This window comes from Strix uralensis, chromosome 7 (assembly GCF_047716275.1).
Source record: "Strix uralensis isolate ZFMK-TIS-50842 chromosome 7, bStrUra1, whole genome shotgun sequence".
In the NCBI taxonomy this organism is placed as follows: Eukaryota; Metazoa; Chordata; class Aves; order Strigiformes; family Strigidae; genus Strix; species Strix uralensis.
In genome coordinates, this window is record NC_133978.1 from 28,479,371 (window position 1) to 28,501,931 (window position 22,561).

Sequence of the window (22,561 nt, forward strand, 5' to 3'; positions counted from 1 at the left end):
AGATAAAATTATGACACAAAGGTAAACCTGTCAATGACTTCAACAAGGTGAAGATTCTTTGCTAGGGAATGGTATAAAATCCCTCTCTTTTCATGTGCTATATATAGTTACATCCATTAGACGTTTCCATATCTGACAAACCACCTGACACAGAGAGACTCAAATAATGCCACCACTTAAGACATGTGCCCAAACATATTCACTGGAAATTGGAAAGCTTCAGAAATGCATCACAGGATCCATTACTTAGCCTTAGATATTGCAACTTGCACAACCTGGCCTATCATATGATGCTAAGGCGTTTTTCTCTAATTAGATTCCATTTGGAGAATCAAAAGATATCTAACACTTCCAAAACACTTCCTCAGAAATATCACCGTATATGAATCACAAACGCAACATGGCATTTAAGCATGAGGTTGGGAAACTTGACTTCTTTTTCTGTTTCTATATCAGACATACGTCTTCCCAGCTCCTGCTGAATATACTCTGATCATCATACTGCATGACTTCTCAAATTAAACAAGCTAAACTTTGAAGATACACCTCCCACAAACAGAATACTGACAATTACTCGATGCTGTTGTTTTTATCTCCGTAACGGTTCAGACATCTGATAAGGATACAGATTGCATCCACCTTTTATGTTTTATGCCTGGAACCTTGGGAGCTGTGGGCTAAATTCTTGGCTGAACCAAACGTCCAATGTGATCTTGTGAAAACAATCTAGAGCCTGTACTTTGATTCCCAAACTATAAAATGAGAGTGATAACATTTCTTTTATTCTGTACTCTATCTTGTTTATTTAGACTGTTAATTGTTTTAAGCAAAGATGGTTTTAGGCACACCTATCACAGAAAAAGAGGCTGAGATCTTGCCTAGTGCTTCTACATGCCCCTGTGATTCACACAGTTAATCATACTAGGTATAATTCTCAAACACTTAATTTCTGATCCCATTTGATTTCTTCCTTATTCATATTTGTGCATCCCAGTGTCTACAGCTATGCTCTCCCAGTGTGCACTGCAATAATTACTATAACAGTTCTGCCACTGAGTATTTCTTGACTTGAAAGCTTCCATCCCAAAATCTAACTTTAATTAATCTTTCAACAACATTAAGAAAGCATACTCTCCCTCGCTTTAGTACACATATCTCAACTCTACTGTTTGGAAATTCCTGCAGGCCAATACTGTGCTATCTTCTAAGTTCTCCTGCACTAACACTTCTGCAAGGAAGGTGAGAATGACCTTTTTGTTTTACTAACAAGCAAAAACCAAGAAATGTGTGTTTCATGCTTAGTTTGTTTCCCTCTGTCTCAGCACTTTAGCTTTGGAGTTACATGAACAACTTACCGGTGATAGGCTTCCCGGCGGTACTTTTTCAGAGCATGCCCATCCATGTTTGCAGGGAGATCTGCTGCATTCTGGAGTCGGTCGCTCCATGAGGTTGTCATCTTCAAATGCTTATTTATTTCTGAAAGAGGCAGAAGAGAAAAGCTTGCTCAAGTTCAAGGTTTATTTCACCAGAAAGTTGTCTGTTTCCTGGTACGAAGAGATGCCACCCAGGAAGTTTTGCAAAGTACCCAGTAGAACGATCTGAGTTTGCAGGTCAAGTTAAGATGCTTTCCTCTGAAATGTTTGATGAGATAAGGTGTTAAAACAGAGAGCTGGGAAGGCTTTTCCACATGGCTGGAACTGTAAAAACATTCCTATCCATTGTGGTGAAAATGTATTTAGAAACAGAGACCTTGTTTTCATTGCTGAAAAGGGGTATTTTTTGACCCTAGAATTGCTAATGTGCATTAGCTGTAAGTGACGGAAAACTTACCCTTTATACACAAGATAAATTACACAGGGTAAACCCTACAAACCCCGGTGGGAGTGACCTTGCCGCTTTTACCACACAGTAAAAACAAAGAGCCTTGTCCCTGGCCATTTGATCTCTAAGCAAAGACAAAGCTTGGAACTGATGCTAAATTAGCAGAAACAATTGGAAGGAAAGTAGAAAGATGATCTTTTGTCCTCTGCAGGTCAGCCACATTCAGACAGAGCAAGAACATACTGCAAACCTGTAACACTAGCAATGCAAGCATTCACCAGCAGATCTTCACAAACATTTGCACCCCTCCACAAGTACTGGTTGCCAAAACCAAACCACCGGACAGTCCTTCTTGTCAGGAAGGTCCTGCAGTGAGAAAACAGGGGTACCTTTCCCAATCGTGTTATAAGCACACTGGGGCAATCCTGTTTGCCCCCTCCTCCAGCCAGACGCATGTCCTGCTGCGTCCCTGGCACCAGGAGGGATAATGATCTAGCCCCACGGTGAGTCAGTTCAGCCCACCAGTCCAAGTCCTCACCCATCAAAACTAACTGACTAAAAGCAAACAAAAAGTGAGTAGTTCTCCACTGGTCAGCAGGCTGAACCCAGCTCAACCTGCCACAACACTACCCTTAGAGATGGTGCAAAGAACGGGGTGGGAGACACATCCCACAGTTATACCAAATTAGGTATAACATGAAACCACATTCATTTGTAACCCACACAACTGCTGGACCGCAGGGCTTGGCTTGCTTGCTCTTCCTTGAAAGAAACAAAACCAGCCACAAGCTACATGAGTAATGACAGAGCAACCATTTCTAGACACCTTTAAAATATGACTGCCCTCATTTTACAGAAGGGAAGCTATATGATTTCAGCAAAGTAAAGAGTAGAGTGAGTGTCCAAACCAGCATTAGAAGTTATGGCGCTTTTGGCGGTCACACACACGTGCTTGCTCTCTTAGAGGAAATCTGCATAATTTTTTAGTTTTAAATTTGAATAAAGAGCAACAGTTGCAATTGTCACAGCATTTGTTAGTCTATTTACCTACTAGTTGTTGGTCATAACAATCAAACAGACGGCAAACAGCTTGTCTGTAGAAAATATGTTCCTCCCTCCCCCAGCATTCTCTGCTTGTCTCCCACCAAGGTTTACAAATGCATCTTCTACCACATCCTAAAGGTCACCAAATATAGGCCCTGGCAGGCAGCCCAAGGGACCACATGCCAGAGCTGAGAGTTCTCCCCCCCCAAATTCCCTGCAACACACCCAGGAGAGGAGGTCACCGCAGCGAGAGGGCGACGGGCCATTCCAGCCAGCCGCAACTTCCACAACAGGGCATGCAGGGAGAAGCAGCTTCTAAAATAGCCCAGGCCACAGCCACCAAAGGCTTATAAATAATTACCAGCTATTTAAGCCGTGCCCAAAGGCAGATGGAAGGCGGCACAGGGCATAGAACTAAACAGCCCTGTTCCACTTCAAAGGCAGGGCACTGCCTGCAGCTACGCTCCTCTGGGCAGTAAGGGCTGTTAGCAGTCCTTGGGAGAGGGGCAGTGCCCACGCAAGAGTGACAGACTCCAGGTCAGCAGCCAAGAGACATGCAGCACAGTGAGGGATCTGGTACGACTCCAAGACTGCAAACTACAGAAAGGGCTTGTGTCCCCAGAGGGTGGAAAAGCATCTACCCCATGGATATTTCAAGATGGTCCAGACCATCACCACCTTGGTCTTACCTGGAGCTATTTTAAAGCTACTAAGTTACAGATCCAAAAGACATATAAATTTAAGGCCTCTAAAAGGCATGTTAAATAGCTCTGAAAAAACTGTTGCATGGCTGGTCTTATGACTCTTAGACAGCTCTGGGTTTAGGTCTTCCAGCTGAAACAAGTCCAAATCCAAGCTTCCTGCCATTTAGAAGGGCTACAGAGCCCTTGCTATGTGTCTGCTTACCCAGCCAGACACATAGCAAGATTCAAAGATTTACACCCACAGCCAAAGCCAGAGACTTTCAGTTCTGCCAGCCTCTTCTTCCCACTTCATCTGCTTCTCATCACCAGCACACCACATCAGAGATGCTGACACAGGTACTAGGATAGGACTGCTCCCAACGGCCATCCATGCCAGACATCTGATAGTTCACCAGTAGTATCCTACAAAATACCCTAAAATCCAGATGGCAGAAGAATTTTAGCAGGCTACCTTTAATATCATCCCTTCTAAAATTAGGCATCAGTGAAGCAGTTTGAGCTCCTATGTGATGAAACCCTCCTCTACAGTGGAAGAAACCAGACAGCATCATTTTGTGTGTGCTGGGATTCAAAAAGCTGAGACTTCAGGAAACCACAAAAATCTGAGTTTGCATAATTAAGCAAGAAAGGCCTGAATTATTTTAATGATCCAGCAGTATTTTGCTGTAGCTGTGATGAACAGAGTTCACAGGCAGGACAAGGTTTGTAGACAGAGGCAATATCTTTTATTAGACCAACTGGTATGGCTGGAAAAAACAGACAAGCTCTTGGGCATATAAGCTTGTCTAAGTTTTCAAACTCTGTCAGTTGCTCTAATAAAAGATATTGCCTCTACCTTCAGGCTTTGCCCTGGTTTATTCATTAAAATCTTTCTTTTAATGTTCACACAGCATAACATAAAAAAATCTTATGCTGAAGTTTTGTATTAGATGAACTCAAAGGCACTTTTACAGCTTAGCAGGCTCCACTGGCCCGGTGACAATAGCTTGTCTGCTCTGAAATAAAACAGTAACAACCGACAAGATATTGTGATGGATGTTCCCTACCCAAAAGTCTTACACAAAAAGTCTTCACAGACTTCAATTAAATTGTTCTGATGCTTCAAAGGTGTAAAAATCAGCCTACCTGCGTGGGTAAGAGACATGGGACCTGATCCCTGAATATAAATTCCTTCTACCAAATAGAGAGAGAAAAGTAAGGACTGAAGCACTCCATACACTTGTAAGCCACTGGAATAAACATCTAAGAGAGCGGGCAGCCAGCCAGGCAAGATTCTCAATTCTGAGCAACTGAAATACGATGCATCTTTCTTTAGTTACAAATCTATTTTTTAAATCAATAATCTGTAAATAGCTTCACATAAAAATAGAAATCTTTACATAGATAAAGCATGTCAGAACACCTCCCTATAATTTACTGCAAACATGCTTCTTGCTAGTGCAGTCTTAATCAAGCACCTGATAGCATTTATGATACACGGTTAATTTTGAAAAAGTATTTAAAATCTCAGCTTCAAAGCTCTGACACAGAGCTACTATCCAGCACATATGCTTTGGTCCAAAAGAACATGAGATATTTAGCACATATTTTGAAATAAGTCCATTTGTTTCTTTTGTCAGATTTTGGCTGATTTCAAGTATTATCCACAGTGTATTTTTTTCAGGTACTCATACATATAAAATAACATGTCCAGAAGCATTCCCCTTCAAGTTTTACTATTATTTTTCTCATCTTTTTTTGGTCAACAAAGTTAGAAATTTCTGCACGTGATAATACTTGATGTGTTCAGGTTAAATGCACTGCCTGGTGGTTTTTTTTCTGAGTTTAACACTTTAGTGATGCAATGCCAAATCAGAGGCACACACACTAAAATGCAGAGATGAACAAAATAGCAGAGACAATCCCACTTCTTCCATGATATTCTCCGAGAGCTTATATAGCAGAAAACAAAAGCGTACTCATGCTAATTTGCCATGCACTACATCTGCCTCTCCTCACACGTTCTGCTTCAAGAATCATTAATACCTTGTCAGTACGACCCACACATGTACACGCACAGTGGAAAGTGAACAGAGAGAAAAATCATCACACCTAACGTTAGCTACTTAAAAGGTCTATGTCTCATCGGAGGCTGTGGGTGTACAGACAAGTCTTGTGGTGCCCTTGCCAAGCCTAGTGCAGTTCCTGGCTCCTCACTGCAACACTGCTCCATCTCAAGGGTCCTTGTGGGGTCTCAGCAAGGGAGGAATGAACTATGTTAAAATCCTGAGAAAGGGAAAAAACAAAGGGAGCAGGATTGAGGTTGGCTTGTTCAAGATTCATATCAAATTCCTGGTCCAGGTCATGGCATGGCCTCACAAACAGGGCTGGGGAGGAGAAAAGCAGTTTTTCCTGCAGCTGAGAGTACTGTCCATGTAAGGGTTGTTAAGAAAAGTGAGTGACTCACTTTCCAGGAGCATCTCTCTCCCTCCACTGAGGGCAGAAGTAGCTTGCACCTAGTTTAGGCTAGACACTTGGGACAGCTAGCATCAGAGGAGGTGAAATCCACTCAGGTTAGCATCATATCCTCTGGAGCACCTGACATCCTGGGATAGACTGCAGAAAGTGGCCAGGACTGTGACATCCCCCTCAACAGCATCTCCTACTGCCACTGTGCAATCAGGGGCTGGGCAGGCTTCTGGCCTCACCCAGAAGGGCAGCTCTTACACCTGTGATCACAAAGCACTTCACAAACTCTGGTTCACGTAATACGTTTAGGGGCAGCAAAAGGTGCTGTCCCTGTTTTGTCAGCTAAGGATAGTGAGGCACAGGGAAGGTAATAAACGCAGAGCTAGTGGGAATCAAATACAGAAGTCCTAATTCCTCAGTCCCTGTGCTAAAAACCAGTCTGAGTTCCTGCCACTGTCAGGATGAATCACAAAGATACACTGCATCTTCCTTGTGCAGCATATTTTAACACAAATTCAAATTTCAATACTTAGCATCAACTGGCAGACACTGACAGGTCAGCTAAAAAGTATATTAAATATAATTGCGTGCTTAACATTGCCAGCTTCGTAAATATAAGCATGTCTTGATCTATATGCCCTGCTTGAAACTGCACAGTAGTAATACCTAGACTGATACATCCTTAGCAAGCTCAAATCTCTACACATTCCTAAATATGCCTGACTTCTGCTCCCTATTCAAACCCTGCATTGACTCTTGGCTCTCTCATGTTGCACCCACACTTCCAAACTGTTTACTTGTTTGTTGCACAACCATTTCAGTCTCCTCTTCAACACTGCCACTCAGGCACTATGCCTGACCTCACCCGCCATGCCCACAGAGAAGCTCTTTGCAAAGGCAATGAATCAGTTCACATATAAATACCAATAGTTACTCCCCTTTCCCTAACGTACCAGCCTGGCCCTTCGATGACTGGAACAGTCCTTTCTGTGCAGGCTCCCATCTCAGCCAACTCAATTCAGTTGGGGACTAGCTGAGCAGCCAGAGGCCCCACTAGCAGTGTTGAGAAGGGAAAAGCCCTCAAACACTCCACGAACCTCATGGGTCACAAACTCACTGAAGGAATGTGACATACAAGAGGCAAAGATATCTTTGGGGTGCTAGAACACAAGGTGACATAGAATTTCTAGAACTAAAGATGCCAACTAATGAGAAAAAAAAATCTGTTAAGTGGCATTTCTGAAGCCCAGAACTATTCATGTGAGCTAAATACCGAAATCTCTGCTCACGCTCTGCTCATGCTGCAGAGAAAATGGGTGGGGGACTCCCCAGTCCACATTTTAATGTTCCTGATAACTCAGAACTACAGGTCTCAGATGAACAGAAGACACTATGATGACAGAATCCAGGAATACCAACAAAACACACTGGAAAACAGGACAAACTGCTCCTTGAGCTCCTACCAGTAGAAGATAATAAAGAAGAAAAGTCTTGTGATAAACCAACTTGCAAAATTTGGTGGAGGTCCCACCTTTGGAGAGCTAAGGACAATAAAAAGGAGATTTTCTAAAAAGAAATCCTCACAAAAGAGCAGAGGCACTACTGAACAGAGATGAAGAATAATGCAGAAGGGGTAGAATTCTTCAAGAAATGTCTCTAGTTTGCATTTTAAAAAAAGGATGATAGTCTGTTAATCCCTCGATGATAATAAAGCATATCCCATTCAATTTGCTACCAACAAGAATGTTAAACAATACACAGAGATGAACATGGTTAACCAGCCAGTCTGATAAAGTCTCCCCAGGAATCTTAAAATAATTAGTTGCATGTATTTTAGGCTACATCAGCTTTACCTAATGGCAAACCTAAGAAATGCACTGCAAATGACAACACTGGATTCACTTAATGACAAATTAGAAGACAAATATATAACCAGTCTTGGTCAAGGTATCAGTTACACTAGGTATCTAGATCACATCTATAAATTCTTGAAGACTGATAACTACCTGTACTCATGCGTGAACAAGCCCTAAAGCAGTAGGCTTCTGACTCACTCCAAGCCACAGGCATTGCACGCACACCAAATGACACTCCGATCTTATTCTGAATTGCAGCCTTACACACCAGCTTTGTTAGTTCACACAGTTCCTCTCCTCTCCCCCACAGCTCTGGGAGGACAATTCAAACCACTCTATTTTACTGCCAATGCGTCTGCTTAATAGCCAATAGCAAATTGTTTCCAAAAGGTGTTTTCAATTAGTGATGCTTTTGGAAAATTAATATGTCCATGACTTGAGACCTCTGGCAAAACTGGAAAGCCCAGTTTCCAAATATAAGCAGTGAAGCTTGTAAATGACCTAAACCAGAAAACTGACTTTTTGTTTCCTCCTTGTGCCTAAAATTAAGTTCTTCACTTGAAGAACTTCGACTTCTGGGTGGCTGCCTCTCTTGACAGCAAGGCTTCAGGTTCATGACGACAGGAAGGACAAAATATGCTCTTCCTATTAGAATATTAAATTACTTCCAAGAGACACTTCAAAGTGTACTCTCAGCTCATGATAATTAATACTTGAGATTGGCTTTAAGCAGGATAATTCTGTATGCCCATTACAGGGTATTAAAGTGGTAGAGATCTGCTGTTAAGAACCTGTTACAGTTACCCACAGACACATGTATTGAGATCACAGCGGATCCCACTTGTGGTATACAAAGACCCACTGGATTACATTAGATTGGTAACACTCTCTTCACTACATAGATTGTATTAACCCTCCCACCTCCAAGCTTGCAATCTCCCAATGCTGGCTTTGAGTCCTCCCGCAGGAAGCAGGTAGTTGTTTCTATTGGGTACCACCACAGTGCTGACATCAATGAAACTGCTTTTTCCAAGAGGGTGCTTTTAGTGAAATTGGTAAAGCATTCCCAGTCATACATTTATTTGACTACAGTCTGACTGATAGAAGGTAACTCATGGGTTATTTCTGGATGGGTAAGGTATAAGAAGGGAGAATGCTACTCCTGTGGCTTATTACAGGATTTGATTTCATTTCAGGCTGAATTTTCTCTCTGTCATAAAGCCAGATGCTAAAGTAATGTCTAGATATCAAATACATTGTAAAATATATTTAACAAAACCCTGCTTATTTTACATGCATTTTTTTTATCAAACTGTTTCTACTGACAACCATATCCACAGGTTGGCTGCAGAGTGCCTGGAGGTCCAGTAACAATCCAGGACCCAAACGCATTAGACACACTAAAAAACACAGACAGGTAAATTTGGAGTTTCTTTGGGTGATCATCCATTTCCACTCAAGGAGTTCTATTCATTCAGGAACTCCAAGGAGCGCTAGTTATTTAAAATATTTTAAGTGCTATTTAATTATCATCAATTTTATGGATAGTTAGAAAGGAATTTGGAAAACTATGAAATCCGCAGTACAACTCTGTGAGGAACAAACCTCAGATCTGACTCTCTGAGTACCATGAAACTATCCATTCTCCTCATTTATCTGTAACTGAGTTTATGGCCTTGAAATGGGAACCACAAATTCTGCAGTGAGCTAATCAGCATATTTTCTAGCTTCCATATAGCTTGTGCTTCTCAATATTTCCTGCATAATTACTGTTTCTGTTAAGTTGTTTCCAAAATACCACTTCGTATTCAGTTTGTTAGAGGTAATGCTAGTTTGCCACTTCCCTAAGTCTAGTGTGCCCCGTATCGTCCCACCACTAGAAAAAAAGGAGGAGGACCATACTTAAGGAATGTGAGACTTGATCTAGAAGAGCAAGAGCTATGCCACAGAGAAGAATCAGCCAACATGAGCTCTCAAAGAAATGCTGCGACTGCAGGTCAGATATGATCCTTGGATCTACAAAACTACCAAGCAGGACTCCATGTGCCTCTTACTGCTACAAACACTGCTGGAAAACTGTTTTCAGTCAGCTGTCCCTATTCAAGAACAATACTGATTATATTGAGGAACGAATAAAGCTGTGAAAGAGAGTAAGGCTGGAGTGGAAGATTGCCAATTTACAGAGAGTGGCTCTGCAGGTGATTTGAAAATAGTCTAGAAGCATTTATGCACAGGAAAGCAGCGTGACTGTGGAGGGCTCTCAGTCTAGCAATGACAGAACAAGAGCCCATGATTGGAAATTAAATAAATCCACACAAAAAATGTTAACAGAGAGGACAGTTAATTATGAAACAACAAATTTCTGAAGTAGTTTTTCCATCACCAGAGGGCTCTAAATGAAGGGGGGAGAGGGGGTGATGTTTAAGTCAGCTTTTTTTCACAAACTGCAGAAAAGTCAAACAGTCTGAGCTACACAGCAAGGCAGTCAAACTGAGTATCATGTCTCAGGGTGACCCTTCCTCACCTTATAAATCAATGTATTAGTGAGGCTGATACAGAGGCTGAGGCCCAAGCAATATTGTAAAGAAACCTCCAAAGAGAGGTCTCACCTGTAGAGAAGGTAAATGGACAAAACAAAGGCTCTTCTGAGCCAACACCAGTATGAACTGCACATCCTAATGGCCCTGGGAAACTAGTTTTCTTGGGAAAAAGTCTTCAGCAGCCTGCAGCAATCTCTGCTGCAGAGTTTCCCAAACTGCTGTCCAACTGAGCACCTGCCAATGGCAAGCATGGACCTGGCTAAGAAGATGTTTTTCTCACTGCTTTTTGTTTCCAGCTGTTAAATTCCAGTAAGAAACCCATAAGGTAATTCAAATATTTTACTCACTGTTTTTCCTGTAACCATTTACTCTCGTTCACAGGGTCTTGAAGGATTAGAAACTAGAGACGAATTTGATCCCCCTGCTCTGATACAGTCCACCCTAAAGAAAATAATTTAAGAGTTCCTATGTATTTGCTTTAGCTGAAAACCAGGAGGTAAGCTTTGATGCAAATGCCCACCACAACAGGAATTCAATGTTTGACTGCTATCTGCAAATACTAATATCATTGCTAAAAAGATGAAGCATGACAGCATGCTAGCCAAGCTGCAAGTTAACGTAAACAGCACAAAAGGCAGGAATGTCAGCAAGGAAGTGAACGCACTAACTTCTGCAAATCAGAAAGGAAAGACAAGACTCACTTTTCTATTCCAACTCTGTTGTTTTACATCAGAACAACCTGAAGCATCTTTAGCAACAAATAAATTTGCTGGCAAGAATTGACAAATATAACTCCTGGCTACTCAGCTGCCAGAGCATTGTTCCCCCTTCTCAGAGGAGACTGACGGTTTCTTCTGTCCCCTTCAACTCGTTACCTCTAAGTATCACTCTTGGTGTTCAAACCTGTGTGAGGATCTATTACCAGTCCAGGACAGCTGAACAGTTCCCAAAGAGTTACAGTTCCCAAAGAGAGAGAACAAGATGAGACGTGCCATCCCCGGAGAAAGAAACTGGAAAGCCATCCTTCCACATACCAACTTCAAACCAAGGAACAACTGCCACTCTAACCTGCTATTAAGGATTATACAACAGTAGCTCTTTTGGCAGCAGATCACGGTGTTCCAAAACAATGACGCTTTTCATTAGATTCCACTGTGTTTCAGGAAGCAAATGCAGACTTAAGGGGCCTTTCCAGAAGCGCGGTAGCAACCGACAAAGTATTTGAGATGCACAACTCCGATCAGTAGCAAATCATTCTGAAAGCATGCAACTGGATCAGCTTGGATAATGCAAACTGCCAGAAGTCCTCTTTATCTTCTAAACACTGAAGGTGAGGTAGGACATTTTTGCTGGTTTTCCTTACTGACTGTGCTTACTGGTAAAAAACCCTCTTGTCTCTGAAGATCACGTCCCTGCTTCATTAATATTTTATAGAAAAAGCAAAGATACTGAAAGCTTATTCTGGCTTTTTTCTAATCTTTGAAAGTAAAAGGAAGAATAAGGATGACTTTTAGAGACACTTGAACCCTCCTCTATGCTGGATGGGCCTTCTCTACATGTTTATGGGCTACATAAACAGATGTGACAGCAGAACTAGCAGCTGAGCCATCTCTGCAGGCTGGAAACATGACTTCACATCTCCCTCCCGCCTTGGCTGAATGCGGTCCCTGCTCAGCCCCGGTGCGGATAGCCAGCTGGCTAGACAGCATGAGTCCCAGGGCTCTGGACACAACACTTGCCAAGGGACATGCTGCTGAGTAAAGAAGCTGGCATACTCAAACTGAGGAACACTGGCTCCTCCTTCATAAAAAAAGTTACTGAAAGTAAACACTGAGTTCTACAGCTGAAGATGATCCCGTAATTCTGAGAGCTGCTCTGTCAAAACCAGTGAGAACTTTTTTTTTTTTTCCTGCTAAGAGTTTTCTTTTCCAGTGCCATTCCCTTCTCCTCCAACCTTCTTTAAGGCAAAAGCTTACCAAATACTCATATCCTAACTTGGTCTCTCTTCCTTCTGAGATCTTACTTACCAATAGCAGGCAGATCATTGACAAATAAACCCATCTTTCCAAAAGAAGAGTGAGCTGAAGACTATGGAATTAGGTCAGACATGGGAGAGAAAGCCTTAATACCCAGCAAGGCCACAGACTTCATATGCAAAACTCGTCCAATTTTCAACTTGGTGTTTGTCCACAAAGCACAAACAAGGTAAAAAAAATGATACTCCTCAGCTATAAAGGGCACTGTGAAGATAAATGCAGAAAACATTTAGTAAAGAGGATCTTGATTCCCAATTATCCTAACATATATGGCTCCAGACACATACTAGCCTACTACAGATTTCACTGGCTTCCTACTTTTGTCCTTAGTAATGGTTACCCATTTCTCTTCCAAGAAGCCTCTCCTGAGGCTGATCTAACCTTTCAGGTGAGAACGGCAAGAGCCTTCTGCATCCAGGCTCAGCTCATCGAAGTCACTCCTGGGCCGGCTCTAACGCTCTCCTGAAATGCTCACAAAGGCCAGAAGTACAACTCCCTCCTTCTCTGTGTTCCTCCTAGTTCAGTAACCACAGGTACCCCTCACCTAAGCCACACAGAAATCCTCTTTCTCCCCAAACCAGAGGTTGGACATGGACTTACCACTCATCATGGAGATCAGAAAGGTGCATACCCAAACCCCTTCCTGCACTCTGTTCTTAGCAAGTAGTCCCACACAGCAGCTCCTTGCTGATGAGAAGCAAGCTACACAGACCTACCAACTGAGCAAGCACAAAGATGAAAAAACAGGGAATGTGAAGTCTGGAGGTGTTTTGAAGTACTCTTACGGTGTGAAGTTCCCCTCTGCATAAAAAGAACAATTCATTCCTTTTCTGACCTGTTTTTTAACCAGAGGCAAACATAGTAATTATAGTCTGCCTGATTACAAATGAAATTACAAATCTGTCCTTAGGGCACAATAGTGTCCCCACCTAGATGTTATCGGCCCCCAAATCTCATTTAATCTTGACAGATGTGTAATACTGAGGCACCACTGCAGGAAACTCTACAGGTAAATTAATTTTATGAGTATTTTCTCTGCAGTATTCCCGTGGTCTTCCAAAAGACTGCTAATTCATATAGCATTTCTTAGGCAACGTATGTAACTTAATTCATCAGTAAAATAACTGAACATCTGTGATGACTTAGAGCTTTTGCTAAGTCTCTGGCTTCTCTTTGATAACCTAACTGTCTCAGCTTTATCAAGTGATACCAAAGGCCTACATTATACCGTTTCCAACTGTATCAACTTCTTTTCTTCGGAAATGTTCTACTACCCTGTTCAAGCGAAACACAAACCACCAAGTTCATTGAGGAAAACAAAGTCATCTTTCCATGGTCCCTTCAGCTCACTGTTTTTAAATGTGTTAAATCAATCCTGCTGACATAGGAGACTGTTCTCTAGCAGGAGCAGGACACACATAGCGCTCTCTCTGTACTCGTCTCAGCGTAGACGGTGCTCAGAGGGAACACGGATGAAAAGACAGACATACTCCATCAGCTGTAACCTGGAAGAAACCTGTCAGCCTGAAGGGTGAGAGAACATTAACAAACACCTAAGAAGGCATCGTCAGCAGGTCCCTGTTATCCCAAAACCAGAGGCGAGAGTTTCCAATGCTGAAACTTCCCTCTGGCCAGGACTTCTCTTCAGGGAACCTCGAGTCTCTCGTCGGTGTAGACCTGAAGACTCATTCAATAGCATGGACTGGTGCTCCTGCTGCGGATGAGCAAACAGCTTGAATCCTCTGGGTTCTGAGACACCTTTAAAAATGTTCCTCCCAAGCAGAGTAGTATGACAGCCCTGACTCACTGAGGACTTTTCAGCAGGTTACCTGACCTACTGTATCCACTAAAAAAAACCTGACCACATGCCCAGCCAGCACAAAGCATCCTGTGCAGCCACAGAAATGCCTCCTTCTAATTGCTTTTAAAACAGCAATTGAAAAAAATCCCAGCCTGGCTCTGAGCATCATAACATGGGAAGACAGTTCTCCACATGTCCTAACCTTTCCAATATTTGCTCTTGACCCCACCAGCACACATCGATTTATGAGGACTGAAAGTGCTTTTTATTACCATCTTTGTTAATATCTACTCACCACATGTCTGTGAAGAAAAATGAGTGGTAGATGAGTAAAACACTGTTAGTTTTTCATCATCCGTTCCCTCCTGATTGCTCAAGTTTAGCAAGCAGAGTTTTTTGGCCTTGACTCATAAAACTGCCAATGCAATATTGCAAGACAAGTTAAAATACATGTAAAACAAGAGGTTAAGAACCTACCCAATCTATTATCACATCAAAAAAAAAACCTCCAGGAAAGGTTAAATTACAAATGTGTTTTTAACAAACTCTTAGAAACGCTACAGCATTATTTCTCTGCATCAGAAGTGAAAAAGTCCCCAAATTATTGAAGGCTACAAATGGATATTTCATCTCAGATCACAGGAAGTAAAAATCTCCAATTTGTGTAAAATTTGTCATAAAATATAATACAATCTGCTGATGATTACAGCAATGACATTTTTTAACATACTCTCTATAAAATCATCCCATTTTAACACCACTGTAAGAAGAATACTAATAAACACCAAAACATATGCGAGACACATTCTGCTCAGGATGTCTGCAGTCACCAAGTGGTTAATGGTACAGGCAAGCTAATGCCTTCTAGAGGCTAAATTCATATTACTAACTAAAAAGGACTTAGAAGAAGATCATCTGGTATGCTAGTCACTGCTTAGCAGCAACACTTTCGGGTCGAGCAAGCATTCTGAAGAATAGAGAAGAGGGGTTTTGTGTCTACTTACCTGAACCACTTTAGGTAGCAACTGCTCATTTTAACCATTTTTCCCTAGCAGAGCTCTACCCAGCCCTGTCAGCTGCAGCCCTGCTTTTGATTACAAGTGGAAAAGGTCTGCTGACCACTCCTCCCTTCAGAGAGACCCTGTTCACATGTTTGTACTTCCCTTTAGGCAATGTTTTATTTTCCTTTTTTTAACAAAGGAAAGCAATGTGGAAATGTAGCATCCCAAAACACCAAAAGACTCAAAACAGGCACTGCCTTGCTGACCTGCCCTTAAACATCACTGGTGCACTGACTGATGCTTGCAACATGAAGCGGAAAATGAAATCTGACTCCTGCCTCAGTTTCCAGACAGCAGAACTAACAGATGATTTACCAGTCTGGCTTGCTTCTATGTTAAATTCCTCTTTCCAGCTTCACTCAGCCACTTGTATTCAGTGATGGGAAAGCTACAGGAATTGAACTGGAAGAGCAGTTTCCAGGGTCAGCCTCAAGCTAACTGGTGCTCAGAGCACTTGCAATTTATGTTCAACTGATCATTTTTTTGTCATCCCGCCCTAAGAGCACACACAGAGAATAACATAAAAGTGGAACTGAACAAGTGCTGAAAAAGAAGCAATTATGCAGCTGTTACGGGTATCTGCTCTTAAAAGGTCTCGGCGAATACTGCACAGGGTGTTAGAAAGGACGGGATTTAACCAGGACACTCGGGACCAAATTTTGCAGCACTTCCCTGTGACTTCAAAGGCCACATATGTCTTTTCATAGTCTTAAAATGGAATTGCTTTGTAATAGCCAAAAAGGTGGCTTGACAAGATCAGGAAGCAACATTTGAAATACCTTTGGCAACATGTTCAGCTCTTCCTTTGGCGGGAAGAAAAAGGTCTCTCAGATGGAGAAAACAAAGGAAATCAACATCTAAAAAGATGATTTCTTTTGAATTGCAACTGGTTCTATTTATTGACTTCCCAAATTACCTAAGCAGCCTGACGTCTACCAGCACTTGCTCTTAGATGTTATTATTGGTAATTGCTGTGTTATGATTACAAAGCACTAGCATAAATCTCACTCAGCACCTCTTTGAGTTTCTGAGGGCAGAACATTCACATGCTCTTCTCTGACCCCATGTTCCTAATTATCCGCCATGCATGCCTATGTGCAACTCATCACCAACTGAATCAACCCAAACACCAGCTGAATTCAGCTGGTCTACAGATTTTGATATGCTTTATGCTAAACCATCAGTCTTCAATCTTTCAAATTTACCTTCCTTTCTAGGTTACTTTAGAAGCTGACTAGAAAGTTTCTCTTGTTATACACCACGACCAGATGCACTACATTTGATGTAAATGCCTAGAGGAGCATGGTACAAGTAGTAAAGTATGAGTTGATTCCCACCCACGGCTACCATTCTCTAAAGGAGATAAAGAATACTGATTTCAGCAGCAAACACTGCCTGAACAACTAAACACTTCCTCCTGAACTCAGCGTACACAGCTGGGATGCAGCTGCTGCTACCACAGCAGTGCAGGCAGCAGCTGCTGCCAGGGGAAAGGCAGCAGCTCACACAAAAAAGGGGCAACCAACACAGAAGGTCCCACAATCCAGACCTGGCCACCACAACTGCCAAAGCCAGACCACCCCAGTCGGAAAGTATTTAGGGGAAATGTACCTTCCTGAAGGGTTCAGTGAGAAATTGCTTCCTGAAAATCTAGCAAGAATGTATCTTAAGTGTTTTATGTATTATGCCAATGTTAACAGGGAGAACTACAAGGCCTGGGTAAAAGCCAGCTAATCCAAAGGCCTGTTCTTAAGTAAACAGTGGAAAACCACCTTACTTCAGAGCCTCCTGCAGAACCCTGTACAGGAAATCTCTGTTTTACCCTTTCCTCTGAACAAGTTGTGCCAAGCAAGGCTAAATGATAATCTTGTAGTAAGCGTACAGGCAAAATAGTAAGTCTTTGTTTGAAAATATCAGGAAGGCAGCTGGGAGCTGTGAATATAACTAAATTAAGCTAAATTTGGACTGCATAATGACTTCAAGGAACCTTTGTTTTTAAATAAGTCACTTGTGGTGAAAAGAGACGGAAAGGTAGTTTTGGAGACTGCAACTGTCTTATTTACAGGATGGGTACAACACAGCAGTACCACAGTACATTGTTCCCATACATCTGTTTCAACTAACTTACTTCACTTTGGAGCCACCTCGAAATCTCAAAAGAATCACATCTCCCTGGGCCTCCCTTTCTTCTTCCATCCACCTACAGAAGCTCTGCCCACACATCCTTTAATTTCAAAAGAGAAACCAACAGGTTGCTCATGTCCCAGCACCATTTCTGTAGGTATCCCATTACTGTGACTCCTGTTCTCCACATTTAATTGGTTCACACCTTTGCAAAATTTAAATAAGTTTTAGCTGGTATGATGCACAAGGTAAGAACCCACTTGTTTTCTTGTTTATGTGTTAAGAGAAGGTAACATGCAGTAATCACAGTGGCGTTTCCAACCTCCCCAGTTTAGTCAGAACGTTATCTCTAATGAAACTACCAAAAAAGGTCTGGCTGTGCTGGTAAATGCTGCAGCAGGTATTCATGTCCAGACGATGATAAGCTAAGGTCACCAGCAAGCAACAAGTTTAGCCTCTACCATCCTGTACCAGACTTGAGAAGGTGGTAGGACTGAGAGGGCTGGCACACAGCCATTCACTACTCCTACATTTTGGGACCCAACTGTCCGGGAAGTAAGAGCAAATCTGCTTTTGATCTTATCAGAAAGTGCACACACTGTTACACACTCAGGTAGTAGTTAAGATTCGACAAAGACTGCTGTGGGTTTTTTATGCTGAATTACTCAGGCTTCCTGATCTCATGCTGTCATAAAAAATATTTCTCCTAAGATGGCTTCATACAGGCAGGTCACCCAAGCACCTTTTTAGCCCTACAACCACATGCATGAGACTTAATGACTACACTTATGTAGGCGGGTTTAGGTTATCAATTGCTTACAGTGGCTACCTTAAATACCTATGCAATTTTTTCCAGATGTTGCTTAAGGTCTATTTACTGTACATTAAGTTCTATTTATTGTACATGCTGGATTCTCTCTGGTTGTATTAAGAAAGCAGACTCATGTTATACGTGCTCTCTATGTACGCAGTCCAAGGTTTTAGGAACCATTCCAAACAAGGAGTCATAACGATTAAAAAGCAAAATACAGCTCATTGCTATGACCATCATAACCATGACACATAATAATAATTTTTTTAGTAGCACAAACCAGACATTTTACAATAGAAAATATTTATATGAATGTGCACTTTGAAGATACTTGAAGAGTAAGATATGCTTCATCACAGAATAGCCAGCTTTTGAAGACTCAGATCACAGCTATTTCAAATATAATTTCAAATTATGTTTGTGCTGCTGACACTATAAATAAAATTTAAAAAGTAGATGCAGTACATACAATAAGTGAAGAATTCCCATGCGTTGACTCAGTAATGTATCTCATCCCAAACACAACCCGAAGAGCAAGACAAGGCTTCCACTCCCGGGCACATTCTGTTCAGTTTTCTGTCCTATTATTCTCGCTGCTAGAAGAGCCACAGCTGTTCTATATCAGGACACCCAGCGTTGGTGAGCCACCCCGAGGCAAGGACACGGTGTAGAGCACGCACTGCGAACTCATCCCAAGGTACATCACTCGAGCTGTCCTCTGCTGACGTACAGCGCTGTCCTCAGTTTCCCTCGGGGTAGAGCTGAAGTGCCTTGCTCTCTTCATGGGGTTACGCTGGATGGCATACGAGTACTTCTTATCCTGAGGCGATTAGTTACTGCGGTGTTCTTTTAAAGGAGTGAAGACAAGGCACGGCCCTGCCAAACAGCAAGCCAGTTCCTATGACAACTTTCCACTGCAGCCTGGCTGGAGACAATTAATCCTCCTTCTCCAGGCCAAGCAGCTTCTACATGGTAACATTACTTCGGGTCATTACAGACCTCTGCAGGATTTTCACCAGTGGCCAAGCAACGGCAGGTTGCATGGTACGGAACCACCCAGATCCCACAGCACTCCCTCATCTCAAATTCCTACAAAAGACTAGGTTCGCTGAGGGCGACTGCATGACTCCGCTGCTGTCTCTTGCCCAAGATTTTCAGGGCAGAGCTGCAGTCAGCCCTTCTTCCTGCACCTCCTTGAGAGTCGGTATCTACAATTTCCGTAGGATTCAAAGGTTGCAGATCATCTCAGTTTGTCCTGGAGCACCGCAAACCTACCCTGCAGCCGGCCTGGGGCCATCCCCAGATAACAGCTCATGCTGCAAGCTAAGCACCCATCTATCAGTTTTTAACTGAAGCATTATTTTATTAAGCTGAACTGTAAATAACAGGTATGATGTGAGCAAATAAACCTCTGTGCTTTTCCAATAAGCATCAGTTAAACGTCGCATTTGAATGGCTTGCTCCCCTTTTATTTTAGGCACAAAAATAATATACTTCTGTATTTTTAAAGGAAATAAAACATTCCTTTCAATGTTTCCCCTGAGAGTAGAATAAGGCAGTGTTTACCAGTAAACACCACACTGAGGTTTCTGGTTTTTCAAAAACAAACATTCCCCTGGAAGTTAAAAAAAGAGTCTAGGATAAATATTCCTAGGGATTTTAGGAAGGGTCTATTAACTTTCAATTCAACCTATATCAGGAATCAAACATGACAAGGAGCAACAATTCAATTCAAAGGGAGTTGGTTTTTTTAATTACTATTATTATTACTATTATTGCTATTAATAATTGCCTACAAACTGGAAATTTGCCTGGGAAAATTTCAGCTTGCATCTGATTTTTGCTAGCGTATACCCTAGAAACAGCGTAAAACACTAATGCTACCAATGCAAATATACTAACAGGCTGTTAATTTCAAACCTCAGCTGAAAACATTTCTCCCGTTCTTACAATTTTTCTCCCCATTTATCTCTGCAATTGTACTTGATTCAATGGAGCATTTTAAATGTAATTCAGTAGTGCATTTTGCCATACAACTTGTTTGAATGATGCTATACAGAGTAAAGGTTGTATTGTACTATATAATGAAACTACGTCTATGCTTGAACAAACTCCAACTGCTGTTAATCAAACCAGCAAGTTCCTGAATGATCTTTCGGACTCCGGACTAATGGCAATAGATTATTTTAAATAGCAGTTCTACTCTAAAATATGTTTAGGTTGACATGGGCTGACAAGGACCGTGACAGACTTCCAGAGCTAAGCTGAATGGTTCACAAGTAAAACATCAGGGTTTTTCGTCACTGCCAGAACTACAAATTCAGCACATGAACCGAAGAGCAAAATGTAGCTTTGAATTATGTTTCTGGTTTTCAATAAAACCACATAGCACCTGAAAGGACCTGAAAAATCTTTCAATTTATTCACTACTGACAAACAGGTATATGGATAAATACAATAGATTTCAACTGGTGACAAGTTGTTATTCTAAACTGACACAGGACCATGTGGATAGGTAAGAGAGGGACATTTCTAAGTGACCACTTAGAAAGCATTTTGCAGTCTTTGAGGTTCAAACAGTAAATCTTCCAGAGCTAAAAAAAAATCTTTTAAAACATAAGTGATTATGCCTTGGGAAGAATGTTCTCAAGACCACGTCAAAGAATCCTTAGTATCCAGCTTGGCAGACTTTAGAAACACTAGCAAGGGAATAAACTTGAGGGTTTCATAATCTCCGTGGTTCCAGGAATTTTTAAAACTGCCTGTGCTACAAGAAACAGCACTGCCCTATTAAGTCATCTGGTCTATCAGAAACCAATGCAGGTTTGTTTCCGCCATACATTTTGCAACATTATTTTTGGCACAAAAGGAAGGATTAAAAAAAAAAAAGCATAAGCAAAATGTGAGCAAAGCAGTTTTTGCACTGTGGGTTTTTTTTTTTTTTAATTTCTTTATTTGAAGCCTGGCTCCCGTCTTTAGGTTATCAGCTCCAGCCTGATATAGCGGTATTGCCAAGAGCAACTCAAACGAAACCGAGCAGTGACAATGAACCCTCGCCCTGCTGCCAGGCTGTCCGGGAAGCGCTCTGCCCAGAGCCGGGAGCAGGCTTTCTTTCCTCAGGGAGAGGATCGCCTCTACCCAACCTCCCCATTCGGGGTGGCTGCTACCCCGGGGGAAGCCGCGAGCTGGAAGGTGCCGCCGGGACCCCTCCGGTCCCCGCGGGACAGGAAGGAGGAAACGAACACAGCGGGTGCCGGCCCCCACCCTCAGAAACACCTTCCTGAGAGCTCCTTCCCCTCGGACGGCTGAGGGGGGAGAGCGCTTCCCGCGCTGCGGCGGCAAGCAACGGCCACCCTGCCCCAGGGAGGGGGCAGCTCCGGGGCGCACCCCGCCGGCCACAGGGCGGGGGCAGCCCGGGGCCCTGCCTGGGGGCAGCGGGGAGGTGAAAGGCTCGGGGGTCGGCCCCGCCGGGGACGGGAAAGGGGGGTCCGTAGGGGATGGGCTGAGGTAACCCGGCGGCCGCCCTGCTTGGGACGGGATGGGGAGGCAACAGGGGGCTGCCGGGGCACAGCGGCCGGGCAGGGGAGCGGGAGAGCCGGGCCCCGGGGAAGCGGCGGAGCCGGCGGGCGCTGCCTCGGACCCTTCACCGGCAGAAGGGGAAGTGCCGCCGGCGGGACACCCGCGCTCCGCTCGCCGCCCCTCCCTTCCCTCCTTTCCTCCCTCCCCTCCTCAGCCCCGGCCGCGACGGCGGGCGAAGCCCCCCCCCACCTCCCCTCCTCTTCCCGGGGCGCGAGCCCGAGGGGAGCGGAGAGGGGGCGCTCCCCCCTCCCCCAACGGTCCCCGCCACGCGCCCGGCGCGCGCACGCGCACCCGCCACGCGCGCACTGCCCCCGCGCGCCCGGGCCGCTCTCACCTCCCGCCGCGCTCGCAGGAACTGCCCCGCACAACTGCCGCAGCGCCCCGGCCGCCGCAGCGCGCAGGCGCGGCCCGCGCCCCGCCCCTCCGCCGGCAGGGACCGGCGGGAGTGTGTGAGCCCGGCGCTCAGGCGCAGAGCAGCGGCGGCAGGGAGCGGCCGCCATGTGCCAACCCGCGGAACAGCCGCACAGGCGCCCCCCTCTCACCCCACAGCCCCCCCCCCGGGGCCTGGCATCGCTCCGGCCAAAATCGCTGGGGCTGCACCCCCCCACACCCCTCCCGGCCTTGCACCCCCTGCGCTCCCGGCCTGCCTGAGCCCCCCCAGGTCTGTCAGCCGGCCTCAGTGCTGCTGCACGCCACGCTGGCTGGAGGAGCCAGAGATGTGGTTAAAATAACGCAA

The 22,561-nt window shown here is 43.7% G+C and overlaps 1 protein-coding gene across 4 annotated transcripts in view; it reads right to left on the minus strand.

Moving 5' to 3' along the window:
- Window positions 1-22,229, minus strand: part of NT5C2 (5'-nucleotidase, cytosolic II) — a 62,577-nt gene extending 40,348 nt beyond the window's left edge. Inside the window, exons 1-2 of one of the 4 annotated variants that reach the window (XM_074875195.1) lie at window positions 22,160-22,229; window positions 1,356-1,476 (exon numbers count right to left, since the gene is read on the minus strand). In XM_074875195.1, coding sequence (XP_074731296.1) covers window positions 1,356-1,456 — 101 coding nt within the window. In that variant the 5' untranslated portion in view covers window positions 1,457-1,476; window positions 22,160-22,229. Of the gene's footprint in view, window positions 1-1,355; window positions 1,477-18,715; window positions 19,324-22,159 lie in introns of those variants that run through there. The other 3 variants (XM_074875196.1, XM_074875200.1, XM_074875199.1) reach the window with 3 other exon arrangements.
- Between the last annotated feature and the right edge of the window lie 332 nt (window positions 22,230-22,561).